Source organism: Zingiber officinale, chromosome 9A, assembly GCF_018446385.1.
Source record: "Zingiber officinale cultivar Zhangliang chromosome 9A, Zo_v1.1, whole genome shotgun sequence".
Lineage (NCBI taxonomy): Eukaryota > Viridiplantae > Streptophyta > Magnoliopsida > Zingiberales > Zingiberaceae > Zingiber > Zingiber officinale.
In genome coordinates, this window is record NC_056002.1 from 16,658,063 (window position 1) to 16,677,706 (window position 19,644).

Genomic DNA, 19,644 nt, shown 5'->3' on the forward strand with positions numbered 1-19,644 from the left:
TTGATTATTGTACGTACTTAAAGTTCAAAACATTAATGAGAATTTATATGTTTGTTTGACACTCTGACTGTGATATCAACATTTATTACTGCTGTTTAGCATTTGATATGTGTAAATATGATAAAAATTTCTTTTGGAATCATAAAGTTGATCATAATTTGCTATTGCAGTTTAGCATAAAGTATTTTGCAAATATGATCTGACCTTTTTTGAGGTCATCTTAGGACCAGTTAAAAATTGTCATGGATTGATCACATTTCATGTAATTTCCACTCCAAAATTCACATCTTATTTATGTCATTAATGACATTGGTATTGTGATTACTGTTGGGGCTTGTTACGATCATATACAGTAGTTATGACCTCTTTAGTTCAATACCAATGAAGTTAATGGACCATATTGTTTACAAGGGTATTTTGTGACAATAAAGTTTGATATCAACTAAAGTTTTACTTGTATTTCACATACAATTCATATATAGCTCAAGTAGGAGATTGTTGGAATTAATTATCCCTATTAGGTAGACTTATTTGTAAGCCGCACACATGAATACGATCCGAACCCTTTAAAATGATTTAACTTATGCCTAGTGGGTTTCGGGTAATTGGATATGGATCTCATATGTATAGAACATATAGTCCCGCATCTATTATCATCTATTTGCTGATAATAGATGTTCAGTATATATATAGACTTATAGTCTGACATCTATTATTATCGATAGACTAATAATAAACGTTCACTATATATAGGGTTGGTTCCGAAGGGCTTAGGGAATAATCTTGACATAGTTTCTTGTTCCCATTGACAAGAAGTTTTACAGCGCCATCATCCATTAAGTCCCTTGGAAGATCTTCATTTTCACTGCATCTTCTTTCATAGAGATCAAATCGATGACACTAAAAAATAAGGATATGAGTCTTTAATCTAATTTATACGACTTAAGTTTTTACATGAATTATCATTATTTGTTAAGTCATCATAATTTATCTATTCTGTATAAATCCTGAGATAGACTGATGACGATACTGATAACGAAAATATTCACCTTTTACCGAATAGTTTGTGAAGGTTAGTAAATTGGTAAGTTTATAACCGATCCAGAATACATGCAACTTTTTTATTATTGTACCATATGCTGGGGTGCCGCCGTGCCAGTTGGCAATGTTCTTTGTTTTTTCTTTTTTTTTTTTTAATAAAAATGTCTTATTTTGTTTTATGTAAAAAAGTTTTCTCAGTGCGTTTCCAAATAATTGTATGTAGTACAAGTTAGTTTGTAAATTAAATTATAATACATTTTAAAGTTAACAAATATATTTTTCTGCTTCAAAAAGTTTGAAATGTCTCAAAATTTAAAATAAGAAAAATTTAAGATTTTCAAATGTACAAATCACATTTTTTTTCTATATATAACCAATTACGAAAACATTTTTTGGGGGTAAAATGCTAAAAAAACAAAAGGAGCATTTTGATTTAATTCATTACTTTTGACCCGTAGCTATTGAAAGTTCAAATGCCTCTAAATCATATTTTTCAGAATTGGCTATTAAAGGCTTAATACAATGCTCTATTTTTAAATTTTCCGTTCGGGCTTGACATCCACAATGACTTCTTCTGCTGCAGTCGACTTGAACTTCTTTCGACAGATCAGTACTCAGAATCAAGACTAAAGAGCACGTAGCAACACCAAGACGCATGGTTTTCATCAGTGTCAAAAAAAAAAAAAACAACCAGACGTCTCAATCTCCAACGAGATTTAACTTGTATATGGTGGGGATAAAACTAATAAAAACAGTCTGAAAAAAAAGAAAAGATTATAGAACTGACCACTTACATTGCACGTGAGAAATTTCGACAAGGTTGCATCATATAAAAATTCCAAAGCCCCATGTGCAATAAGTGTCTCTTCTTCATAAGAAAGAAATAAACTTTAGAGCCAGAATGGATCATAAATTTCATGTGTGCGCATCTATTGTAGTATTGCTATGGAATGTTTCTTCAACCCACAAAGATTCAATGCAGGGGCAGGCGAGAAGAACGAGGGCGCACAGGAGTCTTGGAAGGGCTCACCCTGCAAGATCAACAGTTGGCTTAGTTTAGGATGGTTGTTTCAACTGATTGAAGAAATTAAGTCACTGAAAAATGATATCGGATAAGAGTAGGCTTATATACCTCGAAACCAATAAACCCAACTGAACTAAAGTGATTCAAATAGAAAATTTTAAATTATAAGTTTAATGGTTTGATTTTGATTTTCAAGAATGGCCATTATTGGTTTTGGTTTGATCAGATACAAACGGTTAAAAAAAAACCAAACAATTAAGGTTTTATAAGATGTGTGTGTGTGTGTGTGTATCATTAAGTTAATATGATAATTAGTATGATTTTGATTGGTATTACAATATTTTTTCAGTCTTATTGAGGTTCTATAATATCTATATGTGTGTGTATTTAAGTTAGTATGTTAAAACATGAAATATTTCAATTTGGTTTCTATTTCTCACATTAAACCGATAAACTGAATATGGATACATATATAAAAATGTACCTGATTGGCAAGGATCCTAAGACAACTCCACTACAGCTCAAAGCATTAGTTGCGCACTCAGCCTGGAGAAAGAGTTTCAAGCAACAAGATTCAAGTTTTGACACTAGCATTTCATAATCAAAGTGAAAAAAAGGACACGGTGCATGAAATTCGCACCAATGTGGGGTCCAGGGATGGGTGTACTCAGCCTTATTTTGTATTGCAAGAGGCTATGACGTCTAGGTCTATTTCATAATCAAAGTGAATAAGACAAAAAAAAGCAAAGTTCAAAATTTTGTTGTCTCATTCTGTGATTGAATATTCAAGCAGTTGAAGAGCAGCCTAAAAAAGCAAGCTCGGGCGAATATTCAACGTATTAAAGCAGTTGATAAGATGGTGGGAGCACCGGCATGAAATAATACAATAACATTGTAACATTGTAGCATTGTGGCACATTTGCAAGAGTTTGATGCCATGCTAAAGGGATAGATCTAGCATGAAAGAAATGGCCTTCGTGCAATTTCACATGAAGACTCCCCTAATAGCCACATCATCCAGCCTGGATTAAAGCCACTAAATCATGCAGTTGTAGACGGAACCTTCATCAACTTAATGGTAACAACATGGCAGTTTTTAACTCATATAATGAGTCCACATGCTTGTCAGGCCATCATTTTGTTAAATTAAGGGTGTTAGTGTTTGGGTCTAAAATAACAAGAATTTCATAACTCTGCAAGCCATTTTGGCAATCTTCAAACTCTGGGAAGCATTTTGAAAAAGTAAAAAAATCATATGCAGTAAAATAAAATTCCCTATTTTTTAATTCTCATATACTCTCATGATTTCTTCCTTTTCTTCAATCTAAGCAATGTTGTAAATGACGGTAAATGGTGACGGGTGGTGAGACCTACCACCTTGGCTGCTCAGGTAGTTGTTTTTTTTTACTATTTTTTATATATAATATTATAAATAATCAATTTTTTTATAATATTACTTTTAATAAAATATATTAATTAAAAATTAAAAATTAAATATTTAATCTAAATATTTTAATATATATATATATATATATATATATATATATATTAAATTAATGGAATAATTTTATTAGACTTTAATTAAGTCTATTTAAATTATTTCAATTGTAGCTAGGAGTTGATTAAAATTATTAACCTAAAGTTATTTAATTAAAATATAACTTACAACTTACCCACGTACCCTATTTTTACCAAGCGACGAGTTGACGCGTCGTCGTGATCGCGTGAAGCATCCAAACACATCGCCAAGCCTGGCAAAGTGTCCAGGCCCATCGCTGGGCCCGAGCGAAGCCCCGAGCCCGGGAGACGCATCATGGCCCATTGCCGAACTCGAGTGATGCTTATAGGCTTGCGACAGATGGCGAAACGGCGATAGCGGCGGTGACAATTCCAGGCGTGACGGTGGCAGTTCCAGGTGCGATAATAACAGAAGGAGGTGAGTTACCACCTAAAGCACTGCCTCAAGCAAAGATAGTGCGGTTGATGCCAGCCTACCGCCTAGGCGGTGCCTAGGCAGCCACCTCGGCCGCCATTTAGAACACTAGTTCTAAGTTTATATTTGTATTTGATAAATTGCTTGTCCAAATACATGAAAATCAAGGAAAGGGCATCATATAGTTTAACCAGTCAAACAAGTAATACTAACCCTTACAAACTCAACAAAAGCGATCCGAGTAGAATGATTTTGGTCTCCAAGAAGCCTTAGCCGGTAAACCTGAAGCATAAGAATCATGATTTGTATTGGAAATTATTCTAACCAGAAATGCTTTCAAAGAGTGAAAATGACTATGAACAGAGGAAACAAACCTCTCCACATAAAAACTCAAAGAAGAGTCTAATTTCTGCTTGAGAAACCTGAAAAAATAATATCGTAAGAACAAGGAACGCATTGAGGCACATGATGCTCAGACAAAGGAAACCAAGAAAACAAATCTGGGAAGAAAAATCTTTCTCAATGGGCATGATTTAGAACAATAGGTGGTGCTGCAATTTTCTTTTTAGGGCAATAGAAGGGAAATTAACCATCCTTATGTATATATATTAAAAATGAATATTTACATGTTTACATTTTTTTTGTACAATGAGTGCGCTCTTTTCCTATGTATATTACACTTATAGTTTGTTAGCATTAAATATGGAACTTACATTTAGGTACATATGTCTATACCAATTGGCATACAATGGTTAAAAGCGATTGGAGGGATTACATATGAATTTATGTAACTTTTTGCTACATTCTCCATGATGGAAAGAGAGGAGTTTTCAATGCATTGGAGGCGGTTGTTTCTTCAACATATAAGGGAGAAATAAAAGGTGGAGAAATCAAGTACAAGAAATACAAAAAAAAGTGAAAATAAACTGCAATTTTTATGTTCAAGAGGCACCTAAAATTGTAGTGACTGACAACAGAGAAGCTAGTGATCAACACATAGCTAATGCAATTGTAATGGAAACAATACTGCAGTGCAGAAATATTAAAACTATTCAAGTATCAGGTTTGAAATTTGGCATTGTTAAGTGAAAAACTGAAGTCTAGACCATAATGAAATATTTATCCATATATCAGACCAAAGTTCTTTGTTTGTCAAAGTAATGGACAAATTGTCGTTTCCAACTTAATGTTCACAGCTTAACTAACCCAAGGAGAATGAAATACCTAAACAACAACTATTTAAAATGAACTAATTTGTAAACTATAAAAGAAGTTGTACTAAACCGCTACGAGAATGATGGATTGACCAACATCAGAATGTATCACCTACCTTCTTGTCAATATTTGTGCAGTATACAGTCCTTGAGCACATCTCACGTTCATCATCCGACTGAAACCAGAGGAAAGCTAAGCGATCAAATATAAAACAATTGCAATACACAAGATGCATGAGATGGCATTGAAGAACTGATTTCTCATACGCTTGGCAAAAATGTAGGGTTCACAGGCGCAATTGCAGTCTTTGAAGGAAGCACCCTAAGAGGGTAAGACCCAAGCATGGCTCCTGACAGATTTAAAGCAGCTCTTGCACTCTCTGGATTTGCATAATCACAAATAACGAAAAGAACATGAAGTATCAAATCAATTTAGTTGCAGAATAAGATGTAAAATACACTGAACCATAACTTACCATCATCCTCAAACTCTATGAAAGCAAACCGAAGAATAGTTTTTGGGTCCCCACACATTCGACAGTCAACAACCTGAAAGATTAAATGATCTTACATTTTATACATATTAATCAAATTGAAGTGGCTAGAAAAGCATTAATTTATTTACATGTCCACAGCGGTTGAAAAGTATTGCAAGCTCTTCTTCAGTAACCTACATATCCGAGGCACAAAAGTTTTAGCTATTTTAGCCACGTTTTAAATTGCAAGTGGAAGGTTTGTACAATCTGACATTAAACTACATATGATGAAGTGACAGAATAAGCTAATAAACTCTTAATCCACAATGCAAAAATCCATCAACTATGAAACAACATTAGCTCAATTTAAATATTCTAAAACATGTTTCTTAGTGTAATTCTTATGCATTTCTAAAATATCAAAATAAGAGTAAATCAAAACCTATATGGACAAAAAACTCTAAGCATGGTATCCACCATGACCAGAACTGCATGATATCACACATTATCAAGGGCGTGCTTGCTTAAGTTCACTCCTCCTGTGAATGCATTAGGAGATTTACAAACCCCTAAAAAAACTATGGATAAAATATTAAATCAATAGAACAAAAGAATGAGTGAACTAAAAGATTGTGGATCCTAGATTCCTAGTTGTAGATTCATTTTTGCCAATGTTGCAATCTTAGTAGTTTCCCTGTTATTCATCTGAAAATTTATACATCTTTTGACGATTATGTTAGTCTACATTCTATGGATATGTAGGCCCTTAAGAAATGCAAAATAAAAAATAAAACAAAATAAAAAATGCAAGGAAGGAATCAATAGTCTTTCTTCTTTATAATGTTGTAATGATAGATATAGGAAAAAAAAAAGATTTTCTAGTCATGGCTCGAAGGTATAGCTCTACTTCTTTCTTATGATTTTATGATTTTGGATGAAGGAACTTCATTGTTGATTATTAAGCAGCCATTACCACCTGGGTTATCCTCCACATTTAAAATTCCTATTTACATTCAAAGCATCAAACAAATCTGGCTAAAAAAAATTTGAATTGGTCAGAAGTTATGCATCCAAGGACCCATGACAAGCCCTTAAAGCCCTAACATGTAACACTTCTGTAAATTGAGAAGAATGGTGTGCCTATATTGTTGGTTTTCGAGATCCTAGAGCCACAGACACTTAGCAAGATGCCTTGCTGAATCTCAATCTATCTAAAATTTGAAACAATTTCTTGAAGCTAGTTTATCATAAAACGGTCATGTAGGTATATGGACAACACATGTTTGAAGACAATGTAGCATCCAAATATCTTTCAACCAAGTTTTGTAACCAAAATTTAGAAAAATCTAGGTCTACTGAATCTCTTCCAGTGCATGACTTCCTCTCTTTACAGATTACCCAACATTGCATGCCCATTTCATCCCATCTTGTGCTCTTCTGTGACTAAGGACATTTGGTGAAATAATAATCTGTTTCTTCAAAATCTACAGTTAAATATTCGCTCAAAAATTGCACTTGTATGAGCCAATATCTATGGGCGCACAACCCCATTTGACTCAGCTTGCTTAGATAAATTCAATCCCTGCAGGACTCTATGAAACCTGCAATAATCAAAAGCCATCCTTCCAAAAATGTGACAGCAGCACAACAGCAAAAAGGAAGAGGATACAAAAAGTATAAAACACATCCTAGTTCACCAATAACATTTTCCGAGGACTCTATGAAACCTGTAATAATCAAAAGCCATCCTTCCAAAAATGTGACAGCAGCACAACAGCAAAAAGGAAGAGGATACAAAAAGAATAAAACACATCCTAGTTCACCAATAACATTTTCCGAGAGATAAATTGCCACACCGGAGCCAAAATTGAAAAGAAGAATGTCTCAAAGCCTCTTCACCTGACGATCTACATCTGCAACGTATACAGTCCTTCTGATCACCTCATCTCTCTGTGCCAGACTCGTCCGGCTATTCATCCGACGATTCCCCTGACCGTATCCGTTTTTGTTCTAATCGAACAAATTAAACCTAATAAGAAATTAACAAAGAGAGTAAAAGAATAAAATAACAGAGGAGAAGACCATACCCTCCTTCCACTGCCTCCATCGAAGCCACCATTTCCCAAAGCAAGGGTCGCCCCAAATCCACCCCCATAAAATCCGCCACCAAAACCAACGCCAAGACCTCCGTAGGGTGCGGCCAGTCCACCTCCGGCGATCGAAGGCGGAACGAACTCCGCCGCCATCGGATTCAGCTTCGACAGGAGCTCCTCCAGATCCCTCATCTCCTGCTCCGACCCCTGGGGTCGCTGCGACGCTGCGGCCGGCCCCGGACTGGAGACGCGGTGCAGCTGCTGATCCTTGAGGTGGAAGCCATTAGGATTGGGGTGAGGGAGGAAGGTGGGAAGAGAATCGCCGACGGCGACGACTGTAGCGCTGGAGGCGAGATCCACGGACTTATTGGAGTCGGGCGCTTCCTTGCGGTCGAGATCGCCGGCGGCTGACGCCGAATAGGCGGCGAGATCAACGCCGTTTGCGGTCTCGGAGACGACCATGGACAGGTGGTGAGCAGACCAATTCGTAGAAACTCTCTCTCTCTCGGAGTCGTCGGCGGCTGCTTCGGTTGAACTATGAATCGTATTTAACTCGACGGATGTCAGCATCGATGCCATCGAATAATCCTCTCCGTCTGTACAAAATGGGGCTATTTTCGCCACTGATTTTTTTTAAGAATTAACAAAAGATTAATTTTGTCTGGCACTTTATCCAGTTTAGGTCAATCAATCATTCAGAAGTTTTCACTAGCTACTAATGATTAATTAAGTTGAATAATATCGAGTCTGGTATAAGTTTTTCGTCGATCATCAGATAAATCAGAAAATGTACATCCAGAAATTTAACATCATTTGATTACATCTCTCATTTGAAATAAAAATTCCTATAAATATATTATAGTTGGAATTCAAACAGTAAATACTTCGAAAATAATTTTGATGTCCTATCACGAGATCCCGGGACAGCTACTAAGTTACTAAGAACAATAAGAAAGTGATTACAGTAGGGAGCCGATTAACACTCAACGATTTTAGATCAACCTTTTATTAAAAAAAAATCATTGGTTAATTTATCTAATATAAACTCGATTGTTTACGAAATTGAGAAGACAAATGCAAAAATAATTTTGACATCCATTTACTTGTTGAACGGCCGGTGACCATCAAAATTGTCCTTTCCATAAAATATGGGCTAACGTGGGCTTCATAGGTGGTTCTCGGCCCGAAACAGGAGCACGTGCTCGTCACGCCATCCCACTCTATCACTAGTGCTACGCCACGCCGACGCTCGCTATAAATTACTACCCACTCGGGTTCGAATCGCCTTGCATCCACCGAGGGCTCGATCGCGAGCGTTCGAGGGCGGAGCTTGAGCTCGTCGAAGATTGATTGCACATTCCTCTTTCGGTTTGCTCTCTTGAACGACCTTTTTTTTCCCCTTATTTTTCTGTTTATTAGCTGTTGTTTTGCTTGATCTGATCACACCTTCAGCGGTTTCTTTGCAATACGTGTTAGACATGTGTAATTTGTGGCGTTGTCGCCCCAGATTTGTTTTGATGGTTTATATCCAGATCAGTTTATGTTTTACTTATTTCACTCTAAGGCTTGAGGATTGATTCATGCGACGTCGATTTTGTGTAGGTGTTTCTGAGAATCATTCCCGTCCTAGGGTTTTTTTTGTGAGATCGGAATTTTTCCTTCCGCAACATCCATATTGGTTTCTTCCTGGTAGCTTATTGATTTTTATGTCATCCCCTGAGTGCTTTTCATGACGAAATTTCACCAAGCTTGCTGTTTTAGAAAGTATGCTACCACATAAAATTACTCGATTATATGATTTTGCCTGTTTTTCCTATACAATTAGCCATCAGATAGTTTTTGGATTTATCTTTTTTAACCTTGTTTTGCAGGAGTCCAGCATCTAGTATAATTGTTTTTGTTTTTTTTTTGCTAGTTTATACAACTAGTAAGGGCTGTTATTTTATATTGTTTCAGGTTTTAAACTCGTCATTATCCTTTGAAGAAACCTTGAAAGGTAAATGAATAGATCTATTATAAACATTTCTCTATGCCTTGATACCCATACATCCTTCATGATAGATGATGTATGCTGGGAATGGGAGCTTTGGAGCTATCAATAGTACTATAGAGGAGTGGGAGGAGTCTATTTGGAATTTAGGACTTTTGAGAGGTTCTGGCATTCACAGAGGAGGTCTAAAGTGGATGATTTACCCTACATATAATTTGCATTGATTGTTGCTTTGGAGCATTGTGGAGGGCTTGGGGGCAATGGAGCTTGTGGAGCACCATTCACATCAAGAATTGCTTTCTTGGTTTGCTTCACAGTTTTTGGCCTTTTACTCATCTTTATTGTCAAAACTCAAAATGAGTGTCTGTTGTGTTAAATCAGCATTAATGGAAGTGAAGGACTAACCTAGTGAAAGTTTAGTAGTAAACCATTTTTATGTCTAAGCTTTCTTTTACAGGGCATACATTTACAGCGGTGATCATGAGTGCTCGACTAAGTCATACAATTTATGTGGGCAACCTCCCTATAGATATCCGGGAATCAGAAGTTGAAGATTTGTTTTACAAGGTTCATATTTAAAACTGATTTCTTCATCTGTTGCTGATCAGCACATGAATTAATGTAAACTTGCATGTGCTTTATTTCTTTTGTAAGTTGCTACTAAGATTCCATCCATATGTTCTTCACAGACTTATAGAGAATTAGCAATAAACATTGAACTCATTAACATTGAAAATAGTTATCATTTATGATGACTAATTCTCATTTTAGAGTTCTTTAACATTGATGTTACTATATTTGATGTATAGTATGTTCAATCTAGTTGTTTTTCAGCAGATGTTTTATTTTGCAACAGTGGATTCTATTTGAGTGCTTGTGCTTTATGTCAAAAATCTTTATGATTGTTAGAGGCATTAATTTGTGTAAGAACAAGAGATTGTTAAGTGTGCAAATGGAATAAGGTGACTGCATACACTTGTGGCTATTTTTATATTTGTAGGCATGAAATATTTGTGATTTGAATCTTCTGGATAGTATTGCATAGCATTGTGCTGTGATTAGTCTCAGACTGTAGACAATCAGTTCTTATTATTTTGATATGTTCTTGTAGTATGGTCGCATTGTGGAAGTTCAATTGAAGAATCCACCTCGACCTCCTGGTTATTGTTTTGTTGAGGTATGCACTTTTAACTTGAGCTTCATTGTGTTTCATTTCCTTCAGTTACAACTTTTATAACTTAAAATTTTTCATAGTTTGAAAGTTCACGGGATGCTGAAGATGCAGTGAGGGGTCGTGATGGCTATGACTTTGATGGTCATCGTCTCAGGGTACTAAGTTCTCTATAATGTTTCGAACAATTTATGCAAATACTAAGTTTTTTCATGTTGCTTCAAGCAGGTTGAGTTAGCCCATGGTGGTCGAGGGCAGTCATTTCCAACTAGACGAGGTACTAGGCATGGAGGCGGGGGAAACAAACAAGGAGTGTCACATCGTTCAGATTATCGAGGTATTTTGCATTGACAGCTTGATTCTTATTGTTGCGTTTTACTTTGCATGTTACAAAATTTGTGATTACTTTTTACAGTGATTGTCCGAGGACTTCCTTCTTCAGCTTCATGGCAGGATCTTAAGGTATGGAAAATCCTTAGAGATAATGTAAACAATTTTTCTAATTTTTTTTTGGGTCTTACAACTTCCAGGATCACATGAGGAAGGCCGGAGATGTATGTTTTGCACAAGTTTTCCGTGATGGTGATGGTAGGTTTCAAATATCAATTGTAAATTAGTTTCTATTTCAATATGATAGATAGCGTTTGGAAAAATGTGAAAAGCACCATAGCTTTTGAGGAAGTTTACTGTTTTTTCCACTCTTTCAATGATAACTATGAAAAAAATAAATGTTTCAAATGGTCATCTTAATTATGCTTGGTGCCTTTATGCATTGAACAAATTGTAGAAACTAATTAGTGATTCATTTTTTGAGTGGCAACCATTTGTCACTTCATGAATCACCACACACACCCCACACCCGATATTTATGTACACAATTAGCATATGGGATAAACTTAAAGAGATTAACAATATACTCAAATAGGAAAAAATATAATTTGGTGATTTAATTAAATACTGAATTGCAGATACATTGAGGATAAGTTTTTTCCTTTTCTTTTTGAAGTATCAATTAAACATATTAGATCCAAATGATCTGAGCTTTGCTGTCAATATATCCTTAACTTAAAGTTGTGGGTTAAAATTTAATGTTGTTCACCCTAAATAGTTGGTACACATGCTTGTTGCTGCTATTGTAATACATATAATGACCCATCAATAGAATGTTATGCAATGCAAACATGAATCATTCATCATAAACTATATGAACTCTTTTAATGAAGATGCTATAAATTGGCAAAGTCAGCCTGCTTTGTCCGTGACACATGAAGCACATTTTCCTAAAGAAAATAACATGAAAACATATGTTTTTGACTTGCTATCATTCAACAGCCTTTTCTACATATACTTTTTAGTGAACCTAAAACCTTTTCATTTCTTTTTGTGTTACTAGATCATGAAATTTTGGATTTTACAAATAACATGTGAACAAAATTTGAGACATAGAGATCATTTTAAACATTTCATATAGTGTTCAACACAACTCTATGGCCAAATTTATTACTTTGGCTAGGTATTTGAATTTTGTTATGCCTGCTTAAATGAAACAATGTTCAGTTTACTTAGAGGAGGAAGTATAAGAGAAATGAAATAATTTAAGTGAAAAGAAATGAATTGTATTTTCACTATATTTCAATTTTATTTACATCTTTATGGGATGAAATTTTCATTTCAGTTCATTTCTTGAATTGGGTGGAAACAAAATAAGATGAAATAGAGGGAATTAAGTTCCTTCTTCTTTATATCCTTGCAAGTTAACAAGATGAAACAGTCATTGTATTTCATCTTTTCTTTTCTCAGTTCCATACAATAAACGCAACAAACTCCATGAAGGAGAATGAAAAGTGTACATATTTTTAATTGCATGTAGTGAAGCATTTAACCAGAACATAACACTAGAGTCTAGACGCTTGATTTCTTTTATTTGTTTGCCTGGCCAATTTACTACTTCTGAGTTTGTTTATTTTTCCATTTTGTTCCTCAGGTGTTATGGGTTTGGTTGATTATACAAATTCTGAAGACATGAAATATGCTGTAAGAATGTTCCTTCGCACATAATGTAGCACATTTGATGTTTCAATTATATACAGTTTTTATTATTTCAATTCTAGTACGTAGATCAGATTTTTTCAGATTAGGGAAGTAAGTTAAAATTTAATTGATTGTAATAAAATCAATAATAAACTTAAGTACATTTTAATTAAAATATAAATAAATTGAAATTTTATTATATCCTTATGAATGGAATTCTATTTTTAAAATGAAGTTCTCAAATTGATTTACAATTTTGACAAAAAAAAAAAAAATTACGTTCTCAATTTATTAGTTTCAGACTTTCAGTAATGGTGTCATATTTAACTAAAAAGATTTGATATATATTAAAATGAATCTAACTTAGTGCATATAATTTAAACTTTGTAAAGTGTTGTAGAATTTGAAATTTACCTTTATGTGTTGTTACATTGTGTGTTTTCTTTTTCCCAGATTCGTAAACTTGATGACACCGAGTTTAAAAATCCTTGGTCAAGATCCTACATTCGGGTATGTTTGGTAATGGCAAATATAAAATTACTGAATATACCAATAATGAATTATTTAGCCCGTTCTTCAGAATTCTTTGTCCAACTTGTTTTTTTTTTTGTTGAATACTAGGTTTAGAAAATTTCATTACTGGCAGTTTTAGTTAAGCATTCTAGTAAACATGATGATGAGATCATGAGTTGAGGGGGAAAATTGCACCCTTTTTTCTTAATGATTTATAAGAAAAAATATATTTTAGGGAGTGCGGCCATCCTGACCCTTGGCTTTGTGTCAGTCTCTGCACACGCTAGATTAGTTCCTAATATTCTTGATTGTCTTCTACGATGCAGTATTGCAGCTTAACTTACTAGATTAGTCATTCATATTTAAAATCTCAAATTTGAGTTTGTTATCTCAATTTAAACAATTTTCCCACCTTTGGATGCTACCAACGAGATTAATCTAGTGTTAAATGGACGGCGTAGAACATGATAAATCAGTCTGTTTCGAACGACCTGATGGCTGAATCGTGGTTTGACATTCTTAAAGACACTTTGAATGGTGTCATTATTAGACATCACATGATAATAACACAGTCAAGGTTTCAAACACAGGAATCAGACCCTAGCAAGATATTTGAGAATTTAAATGATGAAAATTATAATATTCTTGTTTTCTATTCTCTTGCCTTTTTCTTTTGTCTAGTGATATATCAGTTTGTGGATGAGATTCATGAAACCAGACTGCAACTTGTTGGAACTAATCTAGCTTGATTGTGATGAGCATGTCTAGGTCAAAAGCTACGAGCGAAGTAAGTCGAGGAGCCCAGGCTCAAGCCGGAGCCCCAGTAGAAGTAGAGGACCACGGAGGAGCAGGAGGTGAAATTCTTGGCCTTTTAAGTTTTTATCTATTATTCAATCTACTCCAAGTATGCCGCATATCTTTTCTTCTCCAACCCCTGTTTTTTTCATCATAGTAAAACTCAGCTTTAGTGTTAATTATACTTTCAAATATTTAGGGGCGATGAAAAATTTTTAGCCCTGATTTTTTTTTTGTTTTAAAAAAAAAAATCTCCAGCAAATCAAATGACCGATCACGTTCAAGATCACCATCAAAGTCTGCTTCTCCACGACCTAAATCTGCGTTTCCAGCCAGACTGTCAAGGTGGTTCTGTATAATTATTTTTCATATTTTTTCCTTCTAGTGAATTTTATTGATATTCTTATTTATTTCACTGCAATGAGCGGATGAACATTTTTGCTTGCAGATCAAGATCTAGGTCTCAATCTGGGTGATTATTCCAGGTATTCGTTGAATCACTTGCTACCTTTGTTTTTTATAGGAATGGAATCAATAGCAAAAAATGGAAGATGGTTTTTTTAATTGCTGTCGTTGGTTTATAGAAATGTTAATAGACAAGAAATAATGCCCCCACAAAGGTAACTATTTCCAAGTAATAAGCAATGGTTTGCTGGGCTTATATGGTTCCCAGGTCCAACCTAAACTCACTTGATGAGTTCATTTGGTCTGGACTGGGTTATCTGATCCCGTCAGTTCTGCTCTTATGTCCAGCTTCGCTAGGTTGGCGTGCTTATATCTTTTCAAGTGCTCAGTCCACCTATCACTCCGATGTATATAATGAAATAGAGTATGAACAAATATTTTTATATGGAGTAAGGAATAGAATATAAATAAATAATTTCATAAATAAATATATACATACGCATTCACAGACAAATTGAAGTATATTGGAATTTGGTTGCCTTGGTTGAATATCATGCATGCGTGGGTATTATGAAAAAAAGGACAGTCCTGTATACGAAATTCTCGTGTATTATGAAAAAGAATAGAAAAGAAACAAACCTATAGTTATTAGTAAGATTGAAGATTTTTGTATTTGCCGGAGCGAAATATGTAGTCTGGTTCATGGATAAAATAGATTGGACAGATACAAGGGTCAATGATCACCGGATTCTTTTGATTCAAATATATATATAAAAAAAACTTTTTGTCAGAAGTCCTGAATTGCTGTTCGTTTGGATATTTATGTTTTTTTTTTGGCAAATTTCAGGTGATGAAGATGTGTATGAACGTAATGCTCTCCGCCACTACTGCGTGAATTATGAAAAAACTTTGGGACTTTATCAGCACGTCGGACTTTTGTTTGTAAATTGGACACTGTTTCCTTAGTCGAATATTGATTGAACCTTTTTATGTTGGACATTTTTCCTATTAATTTGTGGCTTGAATTTTCTTTTTCGAACCTTTGTTTTTTTACGATCTGCATTTATTAATACTATTTTTTGTGTGCACTTAAATTATTTTAAACATTTTTATTAAAATATTGAAGTGGATATTACAAAACCGGGTCCAGACGCTCTGGTATAACTAAATCGTTCCCTGAAAAATGAGGTCTGATGGCTGTACATACCGGGCATGGATCATTGACGAGCATAATTATTTGACTCCGTTAGTAACCCATTAGTGTCAAACATGGATTAGTTTTTGTTTTAAACTCTTTCTTGTATTCGCATTTGAAACGATCTATTAGTTTGCTTATTAAGAATGGAAGCACAATAAAAATCACATTTTAAAAAATGCATAAAAACGTTACACCGAGATTAAACATGATAATTCAAATGGCATTAAAACTGAAAAAAATGTCATAATAAAATCTAAAATTTTAGAAACATGACCTAGCCATGCATGACAAACTCAACTAACACGATGGAGAACATGAATTTGCGAGAAGTTGCCCCAAGGCTCAAAAATATATAAACTTCATAATGGCACAGATGATAGAAAGTTTGGGAATGAGGAACATCGGGCTTTATGATTCTGAGATCGTCACCTCAACCTCCACACCAGGTTCAATTGTGATTGAAGTTATCTGCTTCACAACCTCAGGGGAGCTACGAAGATCAATGACTCTCTTGTGTACCCGGAGCTCAAAACGATCCCATGTGTTTGTTCCTATAACAAAATGTTCAAATATTGAATTCCACTTGAACAGAGCTCATTCAATATCAAATTCAATAGGTCTACTTGAAGAGAAATATCAAAAGGTAAGAGCATTCTCATTATTAAATTCAACATATTAAAAAAATATAAATGTAGTACGAAATCATTGAAATGCACCGAATTAATTGGACACGCGCCTCAGCCCTAGGGCCTACCCATCTATTCACTCCTATCAGCGGCCAACAAGCCCTAACAGTTTCGCTCTAGATCCAACCAATTCAACATGTCAGCCAGCATAATCCGCTCAACCCAAATAATCTGACGGTCCAATTTTATCTAACCCCTCAGCATGATTGGTCAAACAAATCTTATCAAGCCATTTGACAAGAACAGACGCATTCATCTAGACTAACACAATCAAACCATTAGGACCGACCACATTCAAAATATAGTTTTCAGAGGTAAATTAGAAAGTTCATTTTTGCAACAATATGAATTCTTAAATTTATGAAATCAAATATAAATTAAAGCAGAATGTTAATACAAATTAATTGCTAAAATGACAATATTAACTCTTTTCTGTTAAATGATGTAAATGTAGTACAAAGTTATTAGTCACTACTAGATTCAAATCTTGTCCAGAAGTTCAAACCAAGCCACAAAAAAATTCAAATTAGAGGAAGATTTGGAAGTGACATTATACCCAAGCTTCAGAGATAGTGAAGGATTCTGAATTGTGCATCAGTCTTAAAAAGCTCGATATTTTGACACTTCATCGAGAATATCTCAGTGTTAAACTTTCTTGATCATCATATGCACAGACAGTCAAACCCACACAAAACCATTCACATCTTTCTTTTGTTAGAAAAACATCAGTGGATGAGTACACTTTAGATTAGGCATATAAATGAATCTGAATATATATAAAAAATAGTTTATAAAATAGAATGTTAATACAAATTAATTGCTAAAATGACAATATTAACTCTTTTCTGTTAAATGATGTAAATGCAGTACAAAGTTATTAGTCACTACTAGATTCAAATCTTGTCCAGAAGTTCAAACCAAGCCACAGAAAAACTCAAATTAGAGTTAGATTTGGAAGTGACATTATACCCAAGCTTCAGAGATAGTGAAGGATTCTGAATTGTGCATCAGTTTTAAAAAGCTCGATATTTTGACACTTCATCGAGAATATCTCAGTGTTAAACTTTCTTGATCATCATATGCACAGACAGTCAAACCCACACAAAACCATTCACATCTTTCTTTTGTTAGAAAAACATCAGTGGATGAGTACACTTTAGATTAGGAAAAATAGTTTTCAAAAGTAAAAAAACTAACAATAGTAAAGATTGGTGGCCATGAAATTTCTGATGAGGATATCATTAATTGGAAAATGTCATTAATCATACAGAGTTGATAGTACTAATAGAGTAACAGTTTCAAATCTAGTGCCATTGTCATGTGTTTCTCAAGCAAAGAATGAAAAAAAATAAAGCAGCACATGGTGTTTCTCCACACTAGATTCAATCATGATTGAAGTGATCTGCTTCTCAAATAATTATTAAATTCAATGATAAAACGCACAGTACTTTATGGATATTTTCAACCGGATAATAGAATGACTAACTGTGTTATCCGTAGATGATATCCTTTAAATTACATGATCACTAGACTACATACATAATAGTGTTATAATACTACAACCGATAGGCTAATTGTACCTTATCTTGAACTGGATGTGCTAAAGACAATCTTATGCAATATAATACAAACTGAAGTGTTGCTTTACAGGATATAGTGATTATAACATACATATACTGAACATAATGTGCACTATATTCCTCAATATACACTAATTAACACTAATAAAACAGTGATCAAAAACTAGCATTAGGTGTAAAAACATCCAAAAGAGAGATTGCAATACCTTCGCCGCAAGGAGATTTCCTGGTGGTGATGTTAAGAACCTTAGTGGGCATTCTAACAGGCCCTTTAACATTGAGCCCTTTGTCCTTCGCACCCCTTACCAGATCCGCGCACACTGAACAGACAAACAAGATCAAAATCCAGACACGAGAAACGAAAGATAAGAGAGTAAACCACCCGATCGGAGGTCAGACAACGCCTCACCCTTCTCCAGATTCTTCACGTTCTTGGAGGACAGGGTGATCCGGATACGATGCAGCTCCTCCTGGGGCTGTTCCAGCCCTATCTTAGTCGACTTCATTGCACCATACGCCACCGCCGCCATTGTTTCGAGGTTAAGACGACCTGACACGCACGATCTAACACGAGAAATCACAGGGAATCAAACAGAAAACACCTCAGATTAGAACTAGAACTCGTTATATCGAGACGATTCGGAAGAAAAACGATACTCTTACCTCACAATCCGCCGCCGCGCTGCTGCTCTTCCGCGAGAAGTAGACAATTGATCAGATTAGGGTTTGTTAGTGCGCTCTTATATATAGACAAATCGAGACAGGCCTACCCGTCAAACCTCATTTGGGCTTCTAAAACTCGATTTGAAACAACCCAGTAGGAAGCCCAACACCAATATTTTAAAATTTGAAAAATTTTACCTGCAGTGCCACGCAAATAAAACTTTACATTAGAATGGATACTAATTTATCTAATTATCCTTAATATTTTTTTTATAAAAATTTAAAAATAAATATATATATATATTTTTAAAATTTAATACATTAAACTACAATCTAATATATATATATATATATTTAATCAAATTAGGTGACTATTTTTTACCTCAATTATATGAAAAATATACTAATTTTTTTTAAATGAAATTGATGAAAAATATATTAGATTATCTTTAAATAGTGCTAAATTTAAGATGAAATATATTAAGAAAGAAAAAGATTGTACATACAAAATATACTCAATTCTAATTTAAAAGTATTGAATTTAATAAGAATTATACTCATTTTTAGAATTTTTATATCTAAAAAATATGAGGGATAATTTTGATAGAAAATGTACTCAGTTCTAATTTAACATGTTGAATTTAATATAAATTATACTAATTTTTAGATTTTTTTTTTTATCTAAAAAATTTAAGCGGTAATTAGATAATGATATTTGTACAAAAGAGTTGAAAGTAAATAAAACTTTTGAGGTAGGAAGTGAAAATAAAGTTCTCTAATTTACCAAAATTTAAATGACAAATTTCATTTCACTCCTTAACGTGTTACTGA

At 34.3% G+C, this 19,644-nt stretch overlaps 3 protein-coding genes and 2 non-coding genes across 9 annotated transcripts; 1 reads left to right on the top strand and 4 right to left on the bottom strand.

Annotated features, from left to right (window-relative positions):
* Nucleotides 1-1,734: 1,734 nt before the first annotated feature.
* LOC122020281 (polyadenylate-binding protein-interacting protein 11-like) lies at nucleotides 1,735-8,377 on the bottom strand. Of its 2 annotated transcripts, XM_042578148.1 has the most exons (10): nucleotides 7,776-8,377; nucleotides 7,588-7,698; nucleotides 5,838-5,882; nucleotides 5,689-5,761; nucleotides 5,480-5,592; nucleotides 5,329-5,388; nucleotides 4,373-4,420; nucleotides 4,212-4,280; nucleotides 2,550-2,611; nucleotides 1,735-2,072 (listed from the first exon to the last, which is right to left on the bottom strand). In XM_042578148.1, the coding sequence occupies exons 1-10, from the start codon at nucleotides 8,358-8,360 to the stop codon at nucleotides 2,015-2,017; spliced, it is 1,224 nt and encodes a 407-aa protein (XP_042434082.1). In that variant the 5' UTR covers nucleotides 8,361-8,377; the 3' UTR covers nucleotides 1,735-2,014. The 2 variants fall into 2 exon arrangements, with proteins under 2 accessions (XP_042434082.1, XP_042434083.1); XM_042578149.1 differs by lacking the exon at nucleotides 2,550-2,611.
* Nucleotides 8,378-9,050: 673 nt separating this feature from the next.
* On the top strand, nucleotides 9,051-15,725 carry LOC122020310 (serine/arginine-rich splicing factor SR34A-like). 4 transcript variants are annotated; one of them, XM_042578186.1, is made up of 15 exons: nucleotides 9,051-9,149; nucleotides 9,738-9,777; nucleotides 9,843-10,075; nucleotides 10,229-10,338; nucleotides 10,883-10,948; nucleotides 11,026-11,100; nucleotides 11,171-11,279; nucleotides 11,358-11,404; nucleotides 11,473-11,530; nucleotides 12,927-12,976; nucleotides 13,427-13,483; nucleotides 14,255-14,340; nucleotides 14,540-14,626; nucleotides 14,730-14,766; nucleotides 15,534-15,725. In XM_042578186.1, exons 4-14 carry the CDS (start codon nucleotides 10,252-10,254, stop codon nucleotides 14,755-14,757), a joined length of 750 nt encoding a protein of 249 aa, XP_042434120.1. In that variant the 5' UTR covers nucleotides 9,051-9,149; nucleotides 9,738-9,777; nucleotides 9,843-10,075; nucleotides 10,229-10,251; the 3' UTR covers nucleotides 14,758-14,766; nucleotides 15,534-15,725. The 4 variants fall into 4 exon arrangements, with proteins under 4 accessions (XP_042434120.1, XP_042434119.1, XP_042434118.1 ...); XM_042578185.1 differs by lacking the exon at nucleotides 9,843-10,075 and having other exon boundaries at nucleotides 9,053-9,149; XM_042578184.1 differs by lacking the exons at nucleotides 9,051-9,149; nucleotides 9,843-10,075 and adding an exon at nucleotides 9,218-9,379 and having other exon boundaries at nucleotides 14,540-14,629.
* Nucleotides 15,726-16,083: 358 nt separating this feature from the next.
* On the bottom strand, nucleotides 16,084-18,866 carry LOC122021584 (40S ribosomal protein S20-2-like). The gene is made up of 4 exons (XM_042579708.1): nucleotides 18,814-18,866; nucleotides 18,560-18,714; nucleotides 18,357-18,470; nucleotides 16,084-16,435 (listed from the first exon to the last, which is right to left on the bottom strand). Exons 2-4 carry the CDS (start codon nucleotides 18,678-18,680, stop codon nucleotides 16,293-16,295), a joined length of 378 nt encoding a protein of 125 aa, XP_042435642.1. The 5' UTR covers nucleotides 18,681-18,714; nucleotides 18,814-18,866; the 3' UTR covers nucleotides 16,084-16,292.
* LOC122022210 lies at nucleotides 17,159-17,242 on the bottom strand. The gene has a single exon (XR_006122916.1). It is a non-coding gene; the product is annotated as a small nucleolar RNA SNORD36 (small nucleolar RNA).
* On the bottom strand, nucleotides 17,572-17,655 carry LOC122022209. The gene has a single exon (XR_006122915.1). It is a non-coding gene; the product is annotated as a small nucleolar RNA SNORD36 (small nucleolar RNA).
* Nucleotides 18,867-19,644: the final 778 nt, after the last annotated feature.